The sequence below is a fragment of the Alosa pseudoharengus genome, unplaced genomic scaffold (assembly GCF_046254945.1).
Source record: "Alosa pseudoharengus isolate Yale_2024_CS ecotype anadromous, Long Island Sound unplaced genomic scaffold, YU_APseudo_1.1 YU_APseudo_1.1_scf_1, whole genome shotgun sequence".
NCBI lineage: Eukaryota > Metazoa > Chordata > Actinopteri > Clupeiformes > Clupeidae > Alosa > Alosa pseudoharengus.
Window position 1 is genome coordinate 39,073,242 of NW_027468564.1, and position 18,525 is coordinate 39,091,766.

At 41.1% G+C, this 18,525-nt stretch overlaps 2 protein-coding genes across 4 annotated transcripts; both read right to left on the reverse strand.

Annotated features, from left to right (window-relative positions):
• Window positions 1-473: 473 nt before the first annotated feature.
• LOC143118796 (polyunsaturated fatty acid lipoxygenase ALOX15B-like) lies at window positions 474-2,754 on the reverse strand. Its single transcript, XM_076279909.1, has 5 exons — window positions 2,550-2,754; window positions 2,184-2,270; window positions 1,293-1,462; window positions 979-1,100; window positions 474-649 (listed from the first exon to the last, which is right to left on the reverse strand). Exons 1-5 carry the CDS (start codon window positions 2,745-2,747, stop codon window positions 474-476), a joined length of 753 nt encoding a protein of 250 aa, XP_076136024.1. The 5' UTR covers window positions 2,748-2,754.
• Window positions 2,755-5,134: 2,380 nt separating this feature from the next.
• Window positions 5,135-16,963, reverse strand: LOC143138275 (hydroperoxide isomerase ALOXE3-like). 3 transcript variants are annotated; one of them, XM_076298916.1, is made up of 15 exons: window positions 16,869-16,963; window positions 15,913-16,067; window positions 15,106-15,307; window positions 14,536-14,617; window positions 14,319-14,441; window positions 14,020-14,123; window positions 13,758-13,927; window positions 13,213-13,356; window positions 10,948-11,154; window positions 10,087-10,173; window positions 9,686-9,855; window positions 9,373-9,494; window positions 8,930-9,030; window positions 5,795-5,965; window positions 5,135-5,397 (listed from the first exon to the last, which is right to left on the reverse strand). In XM_076298916.1, the coding sequence occupies exons 2-15, from the start codon at window positions 16,063-16,065 to the stop codon at window positions 5,218-5,220; spliced, it is 2,016 nt and encodes a 671-aa protein (XP_076155031.1). In that variant the 5' UTR covers window positions 16,066-16,067; window positions 16,869-16,963; the 3' UTR covers window positions 5,135-5,217. The 3 variants fall into 3 exon arrangements, with proteins under 3 accessions (XP_076155031.1, XP_076154921.1, XP_076154979.1); XM_076298806.1 differs by having other exon boundaries at window positions 15,913-16,072; XM_076298864.1 differs by having other exon boundaries at window positions 15,913-16,072; window positions 16,865-16,963.
• Between the last annotated feature and the right edge of the window lie 1,562 nt (window positions 16,964-18,525).

Sequence of the window (18,525 nt, forward strand, 5' to 3'; positions counted from 1 at the left end):
AGCTTGGTGAACAAAATATTTGAATTCAGCACCCTCAAATTGTGTGAAATAGCCCCTTTACCGACTTTTCCTCAAATTTGCCAACAGGACTTTTTCTGAACGTTTGTTAGCTATCTGCTCTCCCTCTAGTATGTTGGTGCTGGATTTTACAACGGCATCAAATGCGATTCAGCCAATCATAATGAAGGACCGGAACTATGAGCTTATGTTATGTGTAGAGCAACTTCAGATAATGTTGATTCATAAAAGACAACAAGGCAATGGTCTGCTCTATCTCAAGTCAATGGGGGCTTTCTGAATGCAATAGATTAACTAAGCATCCAACTGCTAGTGTTTAACTGAAAAGGGTCGGCCTGGGTTTGATTCTGGGCATCCAACTGCTAGTGTTAAACTGAAAAGAGTCGGCCTGGGTTTGATTCTGAACACACTGATGAGAGCCCATGGCGCTTTTGGATAAAAGCGTCTGCTAAATCTCAGTTCACTTTAAAAGGGGCGATCATTTTAGATTCTGAACCAAATAGATACACAGACCCTTTATAAAAGTTTACCTGTCCGTTGTTGACAGCAGCATGTTGAGCGGATGCAGTGAAGATCACCATGGTAACAAACTTGATGAGATCGCTCACTGTCTGAAAAGACTCAGGTACGCCTGTGGAGGAATAAGACATCGACATGTAAATAAAAAATCTGCACAAAACACAAAACAACTCCATCAGCATAAAAGTGCATTCACATCTGTGAAACATCAGATGACGACAAAATGAACTGAACTCCATGCAGTCATGACAGCACAAGGAATTGGCGGCCATTGATCCGTGTGTGTTCTGACATTCTAAATTCCTCATGAAATCCTGTTGTTCCCAGGGAACTGTTGGGTGACATTTATTAAAGTGTCTTAAAATAGATTTTAGAGTTAGGTCTTTTTTATTTGTAATTCCATTTTTTTTTATTCCTAAAAGACAGTATTACTGCACACACCTGTGTTGCTCCTTCCTAGGAATCCATTGGTGAAGATCTCTCTGATCCAGCTCTGCAGTTCTGTGTCCTTCTGCACATGCTCATCAGATGTGTAGTAATGTTGCAAGACTCCTGTTACATACCTGCAAATGACCACATGATTCAGTGTCTTATATAGTTGTCTGTATACATGAAGTCATTGTGAAAGTGAACAGTGAAATCATATTTAAATAGTTTGACTCTTTTTTAAACACGCACACACACACACACACAAATAAAGGGGGGGGGGGGGGGTACAATTGGCAACCCTACTCTGACTCAAATGGTAAGCATACTTGTTGATGATGTTCCACAGTTGTGTGCCATCATCTCTGTAGTAGTAGTTGGGGATGTCCTCCAGGCCTCTCTCAGAGATGTTCTCAGGCAGACAGAGGGAGCTGTAGGTCAGGGAGGAGGTTCCACGCTTCAGCAACTCAGGCAATGACTCTCCACCAATGCCGGCATACTAGGATTATACATAATGAATTCATAAGGATAAAGTATAAAATACCACAGTTTATCTGAAATCATAATCAAATTAAAATGGTCCTTGTATACAAATATACTTGTATAGTATATCTCTATAATATTGCTGCTGTCGGATGGAAACCTAGTAACTTCTTACTCATTACCTGACAGTAGGGATCATATCAACATCCATTTGTTACGGTTTCATTATGTAAAGCTGTAGGCTGTCATACACTATGCCTGTTATTTTAGTTGGCTTTACATTCTGCTATGTTGCACATAGTTGTTCAGGTACAATGTTTTATCATTTGTGAAGAAGTCAAATTTGCCCTATTTGTTGTGGGCATTGTCAAGATTATCTCAGGGAGAGTGTAATCCAAACTGTTGTTTGAGACAATTAAAAAATAAAAAATAAACGTGGCACTTTTTCCCTAAATTAAGTTGAAGTATTTTTCTTATTTTGCACAGACAATGTTAACATTTGGAAAGCCTTGTTGCATTCAAGAATGCATCCAGTGGGGCATCACAATAACATTAAGCATGTTGTGTTAATTCCACAACAGGAGATATGTGATGTTACCTAAATTAGTTTTGAGGAAAAATAACCCACATATCGACATCGGTATCGGCTGATATCGGAATCGAAATTTGAGAGTTGGACAATATCGGCATATCAGATATCGGCAAAAAAGCCAATATCGGACATCCCTAATGAGTACCAAGGTAATGGATCCATCGTCGGAAATCAAGCGACTTCTTGCCAGGATGTTGATGTGAAGTGTGTAGCGGGTGTGGGGAATGAGGAGCTACAAGAAAAACAGTAAAAACAGTAAAGAGAAAGTTCAGCATGTGGTATACGGACAGTTCCTAAAGACAAATTAAAATAATAATATACTTGGAACTAATTAGATAGATAGATTCAGACAGTATAGACAGCATCTCCAAATTCAAATGATCAGCCCATGTGATGCTCTATTTTTCTAATCATTCTTGGATATTTTTTGTTCTTCCTGGAACACTGAATTGTTTGGTAATAGGCCTCACACCAGCTAATGCATGTGAGATTACACCCGCAGATTCAATACCTTGAAAAGAGGGTGCGGGGATGGGAGGTTCCGCAATGTTGCCATGGCAAACACCTCAGACAGAAAGTGAGTTCTCAGCAGGTGAGAGTCGAGCTCTTGCATGCTGAACTCTGCTGCCCGCACAAAGATCTTAGCCAGCAGCCAGTCATGCTTGGGGTCAGTGGGCAGGAAGATGGGGGTTTGATGGGGTCCAGCCATTTGCCCTAACTGTGGAGAAATGACAAATCCATGAAACTAGAACAGTGTGACGTTTATACTAGAGCTGTCAAAATAACTGATTAATTTTGATTAATTAATTTGAGAAAAAATAACTGATTAAAAAAAATAGCGCAGATTAATCGATTCCGTATGACCTTTGACCCCGAGCCATTCTAGTCAGTAACCATTACCCTGTAAAATGAAGGAGAGAGAAGAAAATGTGCTGCCCTAGATCATAGATTGGAACATTTGCTTTTAAAAAACGGTCTGATGGTGTTGATAAAAATAAAGTGTTGATTAAAATAAAGTCCTCTGCAATGTCTGCAGCAAGGAATTTGCATTTTACCAGAGTTTGTCAACTCTAAAGTCACACATCAATGCAAAGAAATAGTGTTGACATTGAGGGGAGTGTTAATTTATTATGACCGCCGCGCAGCGAAGCGGCGGTCATATAGGTTTAGTCAGATTTTTTTTTTTTTTTTTTTTTTAATTTATTTTTCGCATGCCCAAATTTCTGTCAATGATTCCCGGGACACTGAAAGACCGGGGTACACGAAACTTGGTGGGCATGTAACCCCACATGGATAGCATGGAACCATCGTTTTTCGTTTTGATCTGTAGCCCCCCCGCTGGACTGGACCCCCCGAAAGGAGGGTAGGGCAGACACAGTTTTCTGTGAATATCTCGAAAACCGTAGGGTTTAGGAGGACCATTTTTTGGTATGTTGATCTCAAGGGGCCATGTCATGTCAACCCATTCCATAACCACTCATTTCATGTATAGCGCCACCTAGTTAAACACAAAAAAGTAAAAATGAGGTGTTGTAATTGAAGGTATCTGTGACCTAACAAAGTCAAAACTGTACAAAATTGGAAGTGTAGGATCATTATGACACCCTCTGTATGCACGCCAAGTTTCGTGGAATTCCGTTCATGGGGGGCCACACAATAAATTCATTTATGTTACTATACACCAACTGGCCTGTAGGTGGCCGGAGACAGTTTTCTGTGAATATCTCGATAACCGTAGGGCCTATGAGGTCCACCTTTTTTATGTATGTTGGTCTTAAGGGGGCATGTCAACCCATACCATTTCCACTTATTTCATGTATAGCGCCACCTAGTTAAAAATTAAAAAGCAAAAAATTAGGTGTTTTCATCACAATATCTCTGGCTGACAAGGTCAAAACTGCACGAAATTAAAAGTGTAGGATCATTATGACACCCTCCGAATGCATGCCAAGTTTTGTGTACTTTCGTTCATGGGGGGCCTTACAATAAAATAATGTATGTGTACATTTAGTGACGTACACCAACAAGGATTCCCGGGACACTGAAAGACCGGGGTACACAAAACTTGGTGGGCATGTAACCCCACATGGATAGCATGGAACCGTCATTTTTCGTTTTGATCTGTAGCCCCCCCGTTGGACTGGACCCCCCGAAAGGAGGGTAGGGCAGACACAGTTCTCTGTGAATATCTTGAGAACTGTAGGGCCTAGGATGACCATTTTTTTCCGTATGTTTGCCTCCAGGGGTCATGTTAACCCATTTCATGTGCACACATGTGCACAAACAGATACACACACACACACACATACATTCACAGTAATCATATGACACATACTCACACAGTAGACATATGTACGCTTGCATGCACAGGCACATACGCAGGCACACACATAAGCAAGCACACACACACACACACACACCCACACACACACACACACACTCACACAAACACACACCCACACACATAACATAAACATAACACAAATAATCAAGAATTTCTCAGAATTATGAACAGGCAAGATGGAGGTGGGGTTGTATAAAATTAATTTTACATGTGAAATCTATGAACTAATCATGTTTTGGTACTTGTTGTCTAGCAGATACCAGTGAGAATTGAGTGTGGATAATGCAATTTAGTGAGACAGTTAGAATCATATAGGCCTTTCAGCGTGATTTCTTTTTGTGGAAAAAATGTGCTGGACTGGGCGGCGGTCATATTTTGTACCGCTCTGCGGTACATCTTGTTTACAGTTTACAGTATACATCGGAATCTCAGTATAATCTCTCCACACATATTAGTAATCCTTCTCATGGATAATAAAGAATGTCCACTCTCAGGTTAGCACACACACACACGCCTTTACTTGACCAACTTCAACGGTGTACATTACACACACACCACTTGCATCACTTTACACAATCCTTACGCAGTGACTTGTATCAACACAAGCAGCACAAAGACAAATCATAGTCACTCTAGGACATCTTCCCAAAATTCTTCACAATATTCATGTGTAACCACATTATATGATAAGGCATATTATGCATACAAGCTTTTCATTTTGAAAGGTATTGAACGGCTTTATCCATGACCTCACTTTCAGTTATATTTACTTATGATTTGGTATTCACTTACTATGTATTGATAAGGCTATTACAGTTATAAAAAATACATCTTTTTAAATGGCAACACTATTTTCCACATTTCGGGGGCTCAGAGAGGTGTACGGAAACTCCTGCTTCTTGTTCCGCTCCTCAATAAGATCAGAGAGCTCTCTCAGATCCTTCTGAAAATCTGCAATGATCTTGCAAGGGACTTCTTCATCAAACAGATCTTCTGGGAAACTTCCCAATATGTGCTGGAATGTTTAGAGTGTGGTGTAAAACAAAAAAAAAGTTACTAATAAAAAAGTTGATAATGACATGTATGACATAAAAAGCAACAGACATAAAAATGTAGGCAATAGTTAATATTATATCAGTCCCAGCAGCAACACTATATGGCACTAAGGCAACAGTTTGCAAAATGTCTGACATGAATTTTTTTTGAAGATTTTCTTGGAACATAATTAACATAGTTTGTTTTTGTTATCATGTAACAATAAGACAATGGAAAACACAGTCAAGCAGTATAATAAAATGGAACACACAAGAAAGATATTCAGAATTTTAAAAAGATGGATTTTTTTCACTTTTGTTAAATTGAATTTGCAGTTTCAGTGAAAACATGCAGTTTGATTATGAACAAAAACTCACCTGATCTGAAAATGTTTGGCTCAGCAGGCTCTGGCCAGCCATGGCATTCACTGTCGTACCTATATCAGGTAAAGTCTCCAGAATGGTGTCCATTGTGGTCTGGCCTTTCTCCTTGGGAGGGGGCTTTCTGAGGGCAGTGGGGTAGTTGGGCATCCAGCCGCCAAAGTCAAACTGCATGGGCCAATTGGACGCAAGAGCGTTTAGACACGAGTTAAAAAAAGAAAAATGGAATGTGGACGTTGTTAAATTACCTGTCCGCCTAAGTCCAAATGAGGCGTACATGTCACATTTGGGTCAGATATTTAAAACAAGGAAGTCCAGTGCACCACTATCCTAAGTTATAACATGGACAGTGTGTATGGCCTGTGTTTATGGTAGGGAGGTTTTCCTTTGCCCATTGGGGTCTCTGAGCTCATGTGTTATGGACTAAGGTGTTGATCATCTTTGCAAAATGTTGATTCATAAAATAACATTGCTTGGTTTGGAGAGTGGTCAGGAAGCATAAAGGGAGGTTTTCCATTTCAGCAGTAAGCCCCTAGAGGCCGTAGGTTACACTGACTTTAGAAAAGCTTACTGTAGTAGCGTTGTTAGTCACGACACGCAAGCAGAGTGCCTAAAACCCCCCTTAGCTGTTCTAATTAATATATTATATTCTAATAAAGCTGTTCTTGAATTTCCCCTTGGGGATCAAAAAAGTATCTATCTATCTATCTAATGAAAATGAAGGCACAGTTTTTATAGCCATACATGCGTGTTCACTTTTGGCTCCTTGGCTATCAATTTGGTAACGATAACGGGCTATTTGACGTCTTTAGAACACTAAACATGTCAAATGTTGAGTTACTCCAGTCTACATTATTTGACGTTAATCACTCCTAAAGTTAACTGATGGCTAAATAACCAAAAATTGTTTGCACCTCCAAATGGACGGTGACGTAGGTCTGTGACGCGAGTTTGTGTGAAAGAATAGAACAAAATTCGGTCATGGTGTATGTTGGTGCTGGATTTTACAACGGCATCAAACGCGATTCAGCCAATCATAATCAAGGACCGGAACAATCCGTTTCAGAATTTCCATTGTGGCCTCTGAGCTTATGTGTAGAGCATCTTCGCATAATGTTGATTCATAAATGTCACAATCCTGCCCTGGATCTCTAGATCCACGTTCATGTTTCTTGTGTATCATGTGTACTGTATTATGTTCCTGCCCTGTATTGATGTCTTTGGATTTTGTCATGTCTCCTGCTCCTTGTCACTTCCTGTGTCCTGTAGGCTTCTATGAGGTTCTCATCTGTCTTTTTGTCTATCCTCCCTTCCTTCCTTCCTTCTCTAACTCTAACAGGAAATCAAACAGGTGTCTCTGATTGCTGGCAAGTGTTGTCCATAGACAGTGAACGTGTTGCCCCCGCAATATGGCGGCCGCGTTTACGTATGCCACCTAATAGAACTCGAGCCCAATGCGCTATCTAGCTTTCTAATATCTATGGTTGAGATGTCCTGCTCACTCACACATCACTTTTAAGAGATATCAATTACTGATGATACGGCGCAGCACCTCTTAGGCTAGAATAAACAGACACGCAAATTGCAGAGAATATGAGCTTATACCAAAGCCTAAAAATGTACATAGACTCTTCCTACTTATTGACCCTGATAATGAGATAATGTTTGATAGTTCTGGAGACATGGATGAATAGTTATTATACAATGTGGAGGTATTTAAGGATTAAGTCCCGCCCTCCATACAAATGAATGGCGGAGGCTAGGCTAGTAAATCCAGCCATTTCATAGTCAACACCATATTGAACAATGGGGCTAGGATCCAGCGCCAGTCGGCTCTGACGATGCGGCAAGTTCCAAAGCTGGAAATGACGCATGGACCAACGTTGATTTTTATTGGATGTTCTGTGAAAAGAGAATCGTCCTCTAGTTCACAGGGTGGCGATAATGCACATACCTTGCTTGCCACCTAACAAGAAGAAGAAAAAGTTGCTTGGGAACGCTTGGAGTCCGAGTGGAGTCACCCGTTTGGCTGAAGCCAAAGTCTTTTTAGGCAAGTCCCTCCTCTCGGCGGCCATATTGCAACACTTTTTGGGCACTTATTGGGCATCTATTTCGGCAGAAATGCACTTGCGCAAGGCTTCACGACACTAATCTCGCTCCAGCGGCAAGATCACAACATATGATTGGCACGATGTCTTCACAACACACCACATTATTGGCTCAATGTATTCATAACACAGCACGTGATTGGCTCAATGTATTCACATGTCAACGTTTTGCCGCAGAAAGGGTGTGATATGTGTAGACAACTGTGTTACAAACTAACCCCATGCATTTCTATGGAGGATTTTTTGAGTGCTGTGTCTTCTCATTAGAAAGTCTCTGCTGTAGCCGCCGGATAGGTACCCACCCACCAACATGTACGGGCATGAGAGCAAGTGCTCAACACAGACTTTTGTGCACGGAGCTGGTTCCAAATGTTCCATGCGGCGCCATACTTGAAAATGGCGTATGCTAACATGCCAAAGCTAATCTGCACACTCTTGACAATGCCTGCATGCATCCCTAATTATTGCCTTCATTGCTTTCCACCTGTGCCTTGTTAGTCTTGTTAAGTCTTGTGTGCTTTGCTGGATTATTTCGTCTCTTGTCAGGTTCGTGCCATGTTCTTGTCTATTGTCAGTCTAAGAGTTTGTATTCTCGTTAAGTTTTCTGTAAAGTTTATGTGTGAAAGAAGACACGTTAAAATCTAGTTTAATACCACTTTGGTTCCACTGAATCTGCGTTTGGGTCCAATCTGCTATCCTGGCCAACTGGCCCTGACAATAAAAGACAACAAGGCAATGGTCTGCTCTATCTCAAGTCAATGGGGGCTTTCTGAATGCAATAGATTAACTAGGCATCCAACTGCTAGTGTTTAACTGAAAAGGGTCGGCCTGGGTTTGATTCTGGGCATCCAACTGCTAGTGTTAAACTGAAAAGGGTCGGCCTGGGTTTGATTCTGAACACACTGATGAGAGCCCATGGCGCTTTTGGATAAAAGTGTCTACTAAATCTCAGTTCACTTTAAAAGGGGCGATCATTTTAGAATCTGAACCAAATAGATACACAGACCCTTTTTTAAAAGTTTACCTGTCCATTGTTGACAGCAGCATGTTGAGCGGATGCAGTGAAGATCACCATGGTAACAAACTTGATGAGATCGCTCACTGTCTGAAAAGACTCAGGCACGCCTGTGGAGGAATAAGACATCGACATGTAAATAAAAAATCTGCACAAAACACAAAACAACTGCATCAGCATAAAAGTGCATTCACATCTGTGAAACATCAGATGACGACAAAATGAACTGAACACCATGCAGTCATGACAGCACAAGGAATTGGCGGCCATTGATCCGTGTGTGTTCTGACATTCTAAATTCCTCATGAAATACCATAAAAATTCCCCAAATTTTCCCATGAAAGTGTTGGGTGACATTTACTAAAATATATTTGAAAATATATTTTAGAGTTTGGTCTTTTTTATTGGTAATTCTTTTTTTTATTCCTAAAAGACAGTATTACTGCACACACCTGTGCTGCTCCTTTCCAGGAATCCATTGGTGAAGATCTCTCTGATCCAGCTCTGCAGTTCTGTGTCCTTCTGCACATGCTCATCAGATGTGTAGTAATGTTGCAAGACTCCTTTTACATACCTGCAAATGACCACATGATTCAGTGTCTTATATAGTTGTCTGTATACATGAAGTCATTGTGAAAGTGAACAGTGAAATCATATTTAAATAGTTTGACTCTTTTTTAAACACGCACACACACACACACACAAATAAAGAGGGGGGGGGGGGTACAATTGGCAACCCTACTCTGACTCAAACGGTAAGCATACTTGTTGATGATGTTCCACAGTTGTGTGCCATCATCTCTGTAGTAGTAGTTGGGGACGTCCTCCAGGCCTCTCTCAGAGATGTTCTCAGGCAGACAGAGGGAGCTGTAGGTCAGGGAGGAGGTTCCACGCTTCAGCAACTCAGGCAATGACTCTCCACCAATGCCGGCATACTAGGATTATACATAATGAATTCATAAGGATAAAGTATAAAATACCACAGTTTATCTGAAATCATAATCAAATTAAAATGGTCCTTGTATACAAATATACTTGTATAGTATATCTCTATAATATTGCTGCTGTCGGATGGAAACCTAGTAACTCCTTACTCATTACCTGACAGTAGGAATCATATCAACATCCATTTTTTACGGTTTCATTATGTAAAGCTGTATGAGTACCAAGGTAATGGATCCATCGTCGGAAATCAAGCCACTTCTTGCCAGGATGTTGATGTGGAGTGTGTAGCGGGTGTGGGGAATGAGGAGCTACAAGGAAAACAGTAAAAACAGTAAAGAGAAAGTTCAGCATGTGGTATACGGACAGTTCCTAAAGACAAATTAAAATAATAATATACTTGGAACTAATTAGATAGATAGATTCAGACAGTATAGACAGCATCTTCAGAAGCTTCTCCAACACACATCCCCAACATACTTACAGCACACTGCCCCCGCCCCCCAATACACAGCACATTGTCTCATGAGGAAGCTTCTCCAACACACATATTGCACACTGCCCTCTCCCCACATACACAGCACACTATCCCATCTCCCTTGTCATCCCCCCAACACACACACCAAGACCCTTGGCAGTTGGGTTAGCCCCTTGAGCCGTGGATATGCCCAAGGTTTCTTCCTTGGTAAGGGAGTTTTTCCTTGCCCCTGTTGCTCTTGGGTGCTCCTTGTTGGTGCCCCCCCCCCAATCGCAATCCTCCCCCACCTTTCTTATGCAGCCCTTGCCACTTAATCTACTAAACCCCTCTTCTACTGCACTTTTTACCCCCCCATAAATGCACAAATAGGCTGACACCATACTTAATTTCACTGCATTTCTTACTTCCAGTAACTATATGCATGTGACAATAAACTTCCTTGTATCCTTGTATCCTTGTATCTCCAAATTCAAATGATCAGCCCATGTGATGCTCTATTTTTCTAATCATTCTTGGATATTTTTTGTTCTTCCTGGAACACTGAATTGTTTGGTAATAGGCCTCACACCAGCTAATGCATGTGAGATTACACCCGCAGATTCAATACCTTGAAAAGAGGGTGCGGGGATGGGAGGTTCCGCAACGTTGCCATGGCAAACACCTCAGACAGCATGTGAGTTCTCAGCAGGTGAGAGTCGAGCGCTTGCATGCTGAACTCTGCGGCCCGCACAAAGATCTTAGCCAGCAGCCAGTCATGCTTGGGGTCGGTGGGCAGGAAGATGGGGTTTTGATGGGGTCCAGCGTTTTGCCCTAACTGTGGAGAAATGACAAATCCATGAAACTAGAACAGGGAGACATTTATACACAGTGCAAAAAACTGTTTTAAACTCTAAACTAACAGGGGTATTTCACAAAACCTAGAAAAGGGATTAAGCTGGGATTTTTGACTATCCTGGATGAATTTAGCATTGACTTGGTTTCACAAAAGACAAGAGGTGGCACATAAGTTACCATGGGGATTTATTCTCTGCACCTAGCCTGCTCCCGACTAGGCTAACAGCCAAGCTGTTCAGCAAGTTAATTCTAATGGTAATTATGTTGTCTTATTGGTTTGGCTAGCTGTCATTCAAATCAGACCTCTGTGTGAATTTTTAAGGAGCTTTATTCCATTTATATACTATTTGTTAAATGTATTTGCTTGCAAAACAAAAGAGACTGTCTACCTACTACCATACTGTATGGTTATTATAACCGCCGCGCAGCGAAGGTTTAGTCAGATTTTTTTTTTTTTCTTTTTCGCATGCCCAAATTTCCGTCAAGGATTCCCGGGACACTGAAAGGCCGGGGTACACGAAACTTGGTGGGCATGTAACCCCATATAGATAGCATGGAATCATCGTTTTTCGTTTTGATCTGTAGCCCCCCCGCTGGACTGGACCCCCCGAAATGAGGGTAGGGCAGACACAGTTCTCTGTGAATATCTTGAGAACTGTAGGGAATAGGATGACCATTTTTTTCCGTATGTTTGCCTCCAGGGGTCATGTTAACCCATTTCATGTGCACACATGTGCACAAACAGATACACACACACAAACATACATTCACAGTAATCATACGTATGACACATACTCACAAAGTAGACATATGTACGCTTGCATGCACAGGCACATACGCAGGCACACACACAAGCACACACACACACACACACACACACACACACACACACACACACACACACACACACACACACACACACACACACACACATAACATAAACATGTACATGCACACATGCACAAAATTCAAGAATTTCTCAGAATTATGAACAGGCAAGATGGAGGTGGGGTTGTGTAAAATGAATTTTACATGTGAAATCTATGAACTAATCATGTTTTGGTACTTGTTGTCTAGCAGATACCAGTGAGAATTGAGTGTGGATAATGCAATTTAGTGAGACAGTTAGAATCATATAGGCCTTTCAGCGTGATTTATTTTTGTGGAAAAAATGTGCTGGACTGGGCGGCGGTCATATTTTGTACCGCTCTGCGGTACATCTAGTTACTTTAATTGTGATAGCCTTATAATTATTAACATACTCATTGTTTGCTTCTTTTGTTGATATACGTTTGATATATAGCCTACTGTAGTAGATGATTGCAAATGCAGGGCAATTTTTTCAACAAACTCGGTTATTAAGACAATATGAATTAATATGATAATATTATGCCTTAATATGACAATATGAAGCCATGTTTCCCCATTCAAAAAAGGAGAACTTTACTTGTTAGTCTATATCAAAAGCGGTTGTTCACTTTGTCTGAATGACGCTTGAATTAGCATCTGAATTATTTGGCACCTGGCTTAACATAGTCGCTCCTACTCATCCTGGATTGGTGTTAATGAAATTAGTTGAGCTATAGGATGACTAGACAACGTATATGTCAAGCCTTGCTTTATCACTTATCTTGGATTTCTGCCTTTGTGAAATACCCCTCAGGTCATGAAGCCAGATGTGTATGATAATCACTGTGGCATGTTTAGTTATTTAGGCTCCTGAAGTGTGAGACAGGCCCCCTAGCATAAGTGTGTTCCAGAGGAAAAGATCAATTGAAAAATAAGATGTTTTGTTGGTCTTGCCTAAATATAACTGAGCTCAGTTTCTCCTAAACAATTGAGCTCAATGGAAACCAAATCAAGACAGGCTTTGACTGTAACATGAATTAAAATGAATAACAATTTATATCAGTGTCCACTTCTATTTCTAGTGCATGTATGCATTCCTCCATTTTGGTCACTAGAAAAACATCACAACATTTTGAAATGATACATTTTCTTTTTATTTTGCTACATTTCAAAAGTGTAATGTGTTTACCTGTATGGCTATGGGCAGCATCAGACCCTGAGGGTTGCAGTAGAGCAGGACCAGGGGAGCGGTGAGGTACTGCTGCCTGCCAGCAACTACATTTCCCACAAGCCCATCCAAGATCTTGTAGTCACACAGGAAGATGTTCCCTTTCTGAGTGGTTTAGGTGAAGTGGAGGGCAAACAATACATAGACAGAAAAGAGTTTAGCATCAGACATAACATGAACTAACTTCACACAGATGAAAAAAAAACATATTTGTGTTGATCTTCAATTCATGACTGAAGCTACACTTCAATCAGTCCAGTCCAAAGTATAATGGGGTCTTTATTGGGCCATGCTACCTTTCCACCAACTTTAATGAATATTGGACCAATGTTCTTTTTATTCATGGCCTGTACATTTTAAAGAAAGAGAAATGTTTCCTATCAATGGGCTTTTCAGCAAATTAAATGTAATTAGATAGTATTCTCAGTTAATTTGCACAAGGCTATACTGTGCTCAAATCTACTGATTCTTTCCTAAGCAAGACTGTTGACCAATGCGTTGCCTACCGCTATCTCCGCCTCCAAGGTGGTTTCTCCTAGAAGGCCTTTGACCATCTCCTCTGTGACGAGGAAATTCTCGGGTAGCTTTGAGCAGCGCTGGATCAGCATGGGGTTTAGGCCATTCAGGAACTGGTAGCCAAAGAACTCGTCCTCGTCCCAGTGGTCCTCAACGTATTCTGCAATGCATTCCATGTCAGAACATTTGAAACAGGTAGGCCTACAGCCAGTGCTATGTTCTCATTATGCAATTCTGAATAACGACGAGTACCAATGGTTTTGTTTGTGATGTCACAAAGGACCATATGCAGCTGGTCGATGCTTTCCCAGGATTCTCTGTTGTCAGCTAATCCATTGAGCTTCAGATAAATTAACCTATACATACACACAAACACACACACACACAAACAATAATGATCCATAATTACAATTGACAATTGTGAGCGTCTTTGTAGTTATAAAATATATATTATTACTAATGTTGAAGGAGGCAGCACACCCATCCACAATCAAAATGTAAGAAAAATATAAAAATATAGAAAAGGTAAAAAAAAACACTTAGACACTTACTGCTTTCCTGCCGTATAAGATAACTCTGTTTCCTTCGAGAAAGAGAATTGGAGTTCCTCTGGCAGAAGAAGGGCAGATTCATAATTGCTAATCCGGGGCAGGCTTTCAGCATACACACTCCACCTGTAAAAAGAATATACAGGAGAAATGCAAAGGGTATTTTAACTTAGACACTTTGCTGTCACACACAGTTAGTTTTGGTGTGTTGCCCACATACCTAATTAATTTCTGTCGTCCTTCTAACTGACTCTCCCTTGTCTTTTGGGCAACTGGGTTGGTGTCCTGGAACACAAGCGAAGCTGAAATAGAAATGTAATCTCAGTATACAGGTCAATATTAACTGACTGACTGCTTTGTCCAAATTTTGACTGAATGAAGGTGTTACATGTGTGTGAATGACATAGACTAGAGCCAGAAAGAGTAAGTACTCACTATTGTGCTTTTCCCCCCTTCTTTTTGTTTTTATACAGAAGTCTGTTTTCTTCCAAACAATACACCAACGTGTGTAACACACAAAATGTGTGTCTCTGTGTGTGTGTGTGTGTGTGTGTGTGTGTGTGTGTGTGTACCCCTGAATCTGTAAACTCATGATAGATAGATAGAACTGCTTTAATCTACTGGATTATTCCGAAGATTTGATTCCTAATGTAACTTGACTAGTAAAGTGGAATCAAATAAAGTATATAAAATGTGTTTACACAGAACATTTCCAAGATTTCACCACTGAACTTTCAGGTGCACCAGTAATATGTGAATTGAGGCCATGCCCTGAAACAGGAGTGCCTACCTTTGGCAGGTCTTAACACAACAGTCTCACCACTGCCAAGCCAGCGGTAACAAGGAAACAAAATGGCATCCCCCTCAGGCGTCTTCACAGTGATCTTATCACAAAACCATTGGTTGTCAAGGCCCAAAAATGCCTGGGTGCGGAGCTTTAAATAGATGAGTTCGCCTAGGGACGCTTCACACTCCAATGTAAATGTCCGCTCCTGTATAAACATATGGAGATGGAGTTTTGAAGTAAATATATTAAGTTTGATTTATGAGTTTGCTTGCAAAAACACATACACAGATACAGATAAACAATAAACCATGGATTTTTTGAATAGGCAGAATTAATCTAATCAAAACTAGATGTACCGCAGAGCGGTACAAAATATGACCGCCGCCCAGTCCAGCACATTTTTTCCACAAAAATCAAAACGAAAAACGATGGTTCCATGCTATCCAGCTAGCTAAGTTTCGTGTACCCCGGTCTTTCAGTGTCCCGGGAATCATTGACGGAAATTTGGGCATGCGAGAAAAAAAAAAAAAAAAAAAAACATTCTGACTAAACCTATACGCTTCGCTGCGCGGCGGTCATAATAACTTCACATTGGTTGATATTGCTTGAAATTCACAATTAAAAAAAAATAATTTCAGAAAATTAATTTATTTCATTCTCTCAAAATGAACAAACAAAATCTGTGCTACCCAGTTAGTTGTTGCGGCTAACAGCTAGCATCCAGATAGCTACAGTGTGACACTATATGGGGACATCTTTAAAATCATGCCTCTGGATTTTCTGTTTTTCTGTTGCTTTAAATGCACTTACCGATCCATTGCAAAAGTCATGAGAGAAAAAGCGCTTGTGTAGATTCTCCTCCTGGCTCTCAGCATCAGCACCACGCAGCTGGATGTAAACGTAGCTTGTGGTGCCAGAAAAGAGGCGGGTTCCTGTGTGTGTCGTCACTGTGTAGCTCGCCATGGCTATTCTGCAAATGAGTGGACACAGATTAGCCTACTTAGAGAAAATACAGATGTGATGGAAACACCAAACAGAACCCCACATTAAAGTCCAAAGAGAATTAGAGAGAGAGAGAGAGAGAGAGAGAGAGAGAGAGAGAGAGAGAGTGAGTATTTATGTTTGTGTGTGTGTGTTGGTGTGAGTCTCTATTCTCATTCTTTCACAATGTTGCTGTTGTAAGATGCATGATGATCTTTGTTGCTAAATTGAGCAGTAAAGAAAGAGTAATCTGTGGTTGCCAAAACAAATATTTTCTCACATTCACAAAATACATTTGCAATGGGATGGGAGGATTTCCCACCATGGATATCCTGACGGTATTGTGCTGTGTGTGCACAATGGGAGGAATTCTCCCATGTGCGTAAGCTGTGTAAGTAAAAAAAAAAAAAACGTGTAACTAAGCGCTTTTCAAACTTCAGGAATTCTCCCATCATTTTTTGCGCGAGGGAGTTACACGTTTTGAGAGGTGCAAACCCAATCTAGCTGATTCTTATGTAGGCTATACAACTCTTGCGAGCATTCTGCCACTGGCTTAAGCACTGGACTAAGCACCTTTTCAGCTACGCGCTCCAGAGGGCTGTATTAAGGTCGGTCGAGCGCCACTACAAGGTGAAACCAGTGCTTGAAGTGGGAAAAATGGTGCCGGGTACTCATCATTCACATGCATCATACCACGGTGTTTGATAAGCAATTAGATGTCTTGACTTTGTTTCAGTACAGGCAGGCAGGCGGACAGACAGAGACAGAGGAAGAGACTCACCTACCTTTAAAAAATAATGTGTGCTGTTGTGGAGTACACACAGACCAAGAGGAAGAGATGCCGTCTGAGAAGAGCTCTGCACAATCACATGTAGCTTTCCTTCTTAAATACTCAGATGCCACACATAACTACCTCTCAACGATTGCGTAATATACAACTTCATGACAGTTCTTCAACCGGTTGAACAGGATTGAGCCTTTGTACCATCTTGCCAAGCCAGACCCCCCTCATTATGTTAATATACTTAGGGGCCGTGTACACGAAACCGCCGGGTGGATTTTCTCTTACCGCTTTCACACCTTTAACGACTCCGGCAAGAAAAAACCTTGCGTGTACACACAGAGGTGTAACCGGCTAAGTGTGCTGTAGTGCATAGTGGGAAAGAAAGACATTTTAATATGATAAATAAATGGTTTGGTTTGTTTTGACAAGCAGCATGTCAGGTCAAGTGCTGTGGCTGAGTTGAGAGGTGGGTCTATGTCGTCATAAAGTTGCCGGCTTCGCACCTACAGGCCGTCTACACGGCACTGTCTAGCCGGCGGTCTCAAAAGTTCCCACTTCGGAAGCCGGTTTCAAAAGCTATCGATTTCAGTCTCCTAAACTGCCGGCGTCGTGTAAGGCGTAACCGTTAACAAAACCTCACCGGTTTCACAAAAACCGGCGTCGTGTGCACGGCCCCTTATACAGAGCCAGAGCCAATCAACAATACCAGGATTTGTCTTTGTGTTGCAAAGTTTTTTTGTTTGTTTGTTTGTTTGTTTCATGTCACTGCAGTCTACACATTATATTTCCAGGGCATTGAAACCCCTCACTCGTAGTACCAGTATGGGTACTGTTTTATTTTTTTTCATATACACAGGAGAGATATTAAATCCAAGTGCTATAGGTAGGGGATTTCACACAGCGGCCAATCAACAACCAAGCCTATTTACTATCAAAGCCAAAATCAATAACAAATCACAAAGCACTTAACAAGCTAACCCACCAACAGAACAGCCTCTAAGACCATTTAACTGGAGTTATCAGGCAGGCACCTTCCTTCAGGTGTTTCATAGGCCCACGGCTTCTCCAGAAACCTCAACAGGTATCTGGCGTCCCAGTTTTAAATGATTATCGGCCAGTTGCCTTAACATCAGTTTTAATGAAGTCTCAAAAAGATTGTTTTCAAATGTGTCATTGGGGAAGTGAAACAGGAATTTTGCAATTTGCTGGAAGGAGCACAGAGGATGTTCGTTTGTATAAAGAATCATAATTTGCATGGTTTTATAGTCTGGCAGTTCCATACCCTGCAGGCCCCTTGTTGGTCTTGTCAAAACCGTTTTGAGGATAATTAGACGTCCAACTGCTTCCGGTTATCCCTCTCAGATGGCTCTGTGGACCAATGGTGGAGCTTATATCGAACATCCCATGTTTGTAGCTTTGTGAGAATCTTAGCATGTCTCACATGCACTGCTATTGTTATATTTTGCTGATCGGATCATAAACTAAGAAGAATGACCAAAGAATTTGTTGCTGGTTCTTGGTATTTGTTGGTGCCTTTATCAAGGGCTTGTGGTGTGTCTGATTATGTTTTTGATTGCATCGCATTGAAGACGACGTGGCGTCTGTGTGTGTGCGTGTGTAGGGTGGGGGGACATTGAAGATGATGACGGATGCCTGCT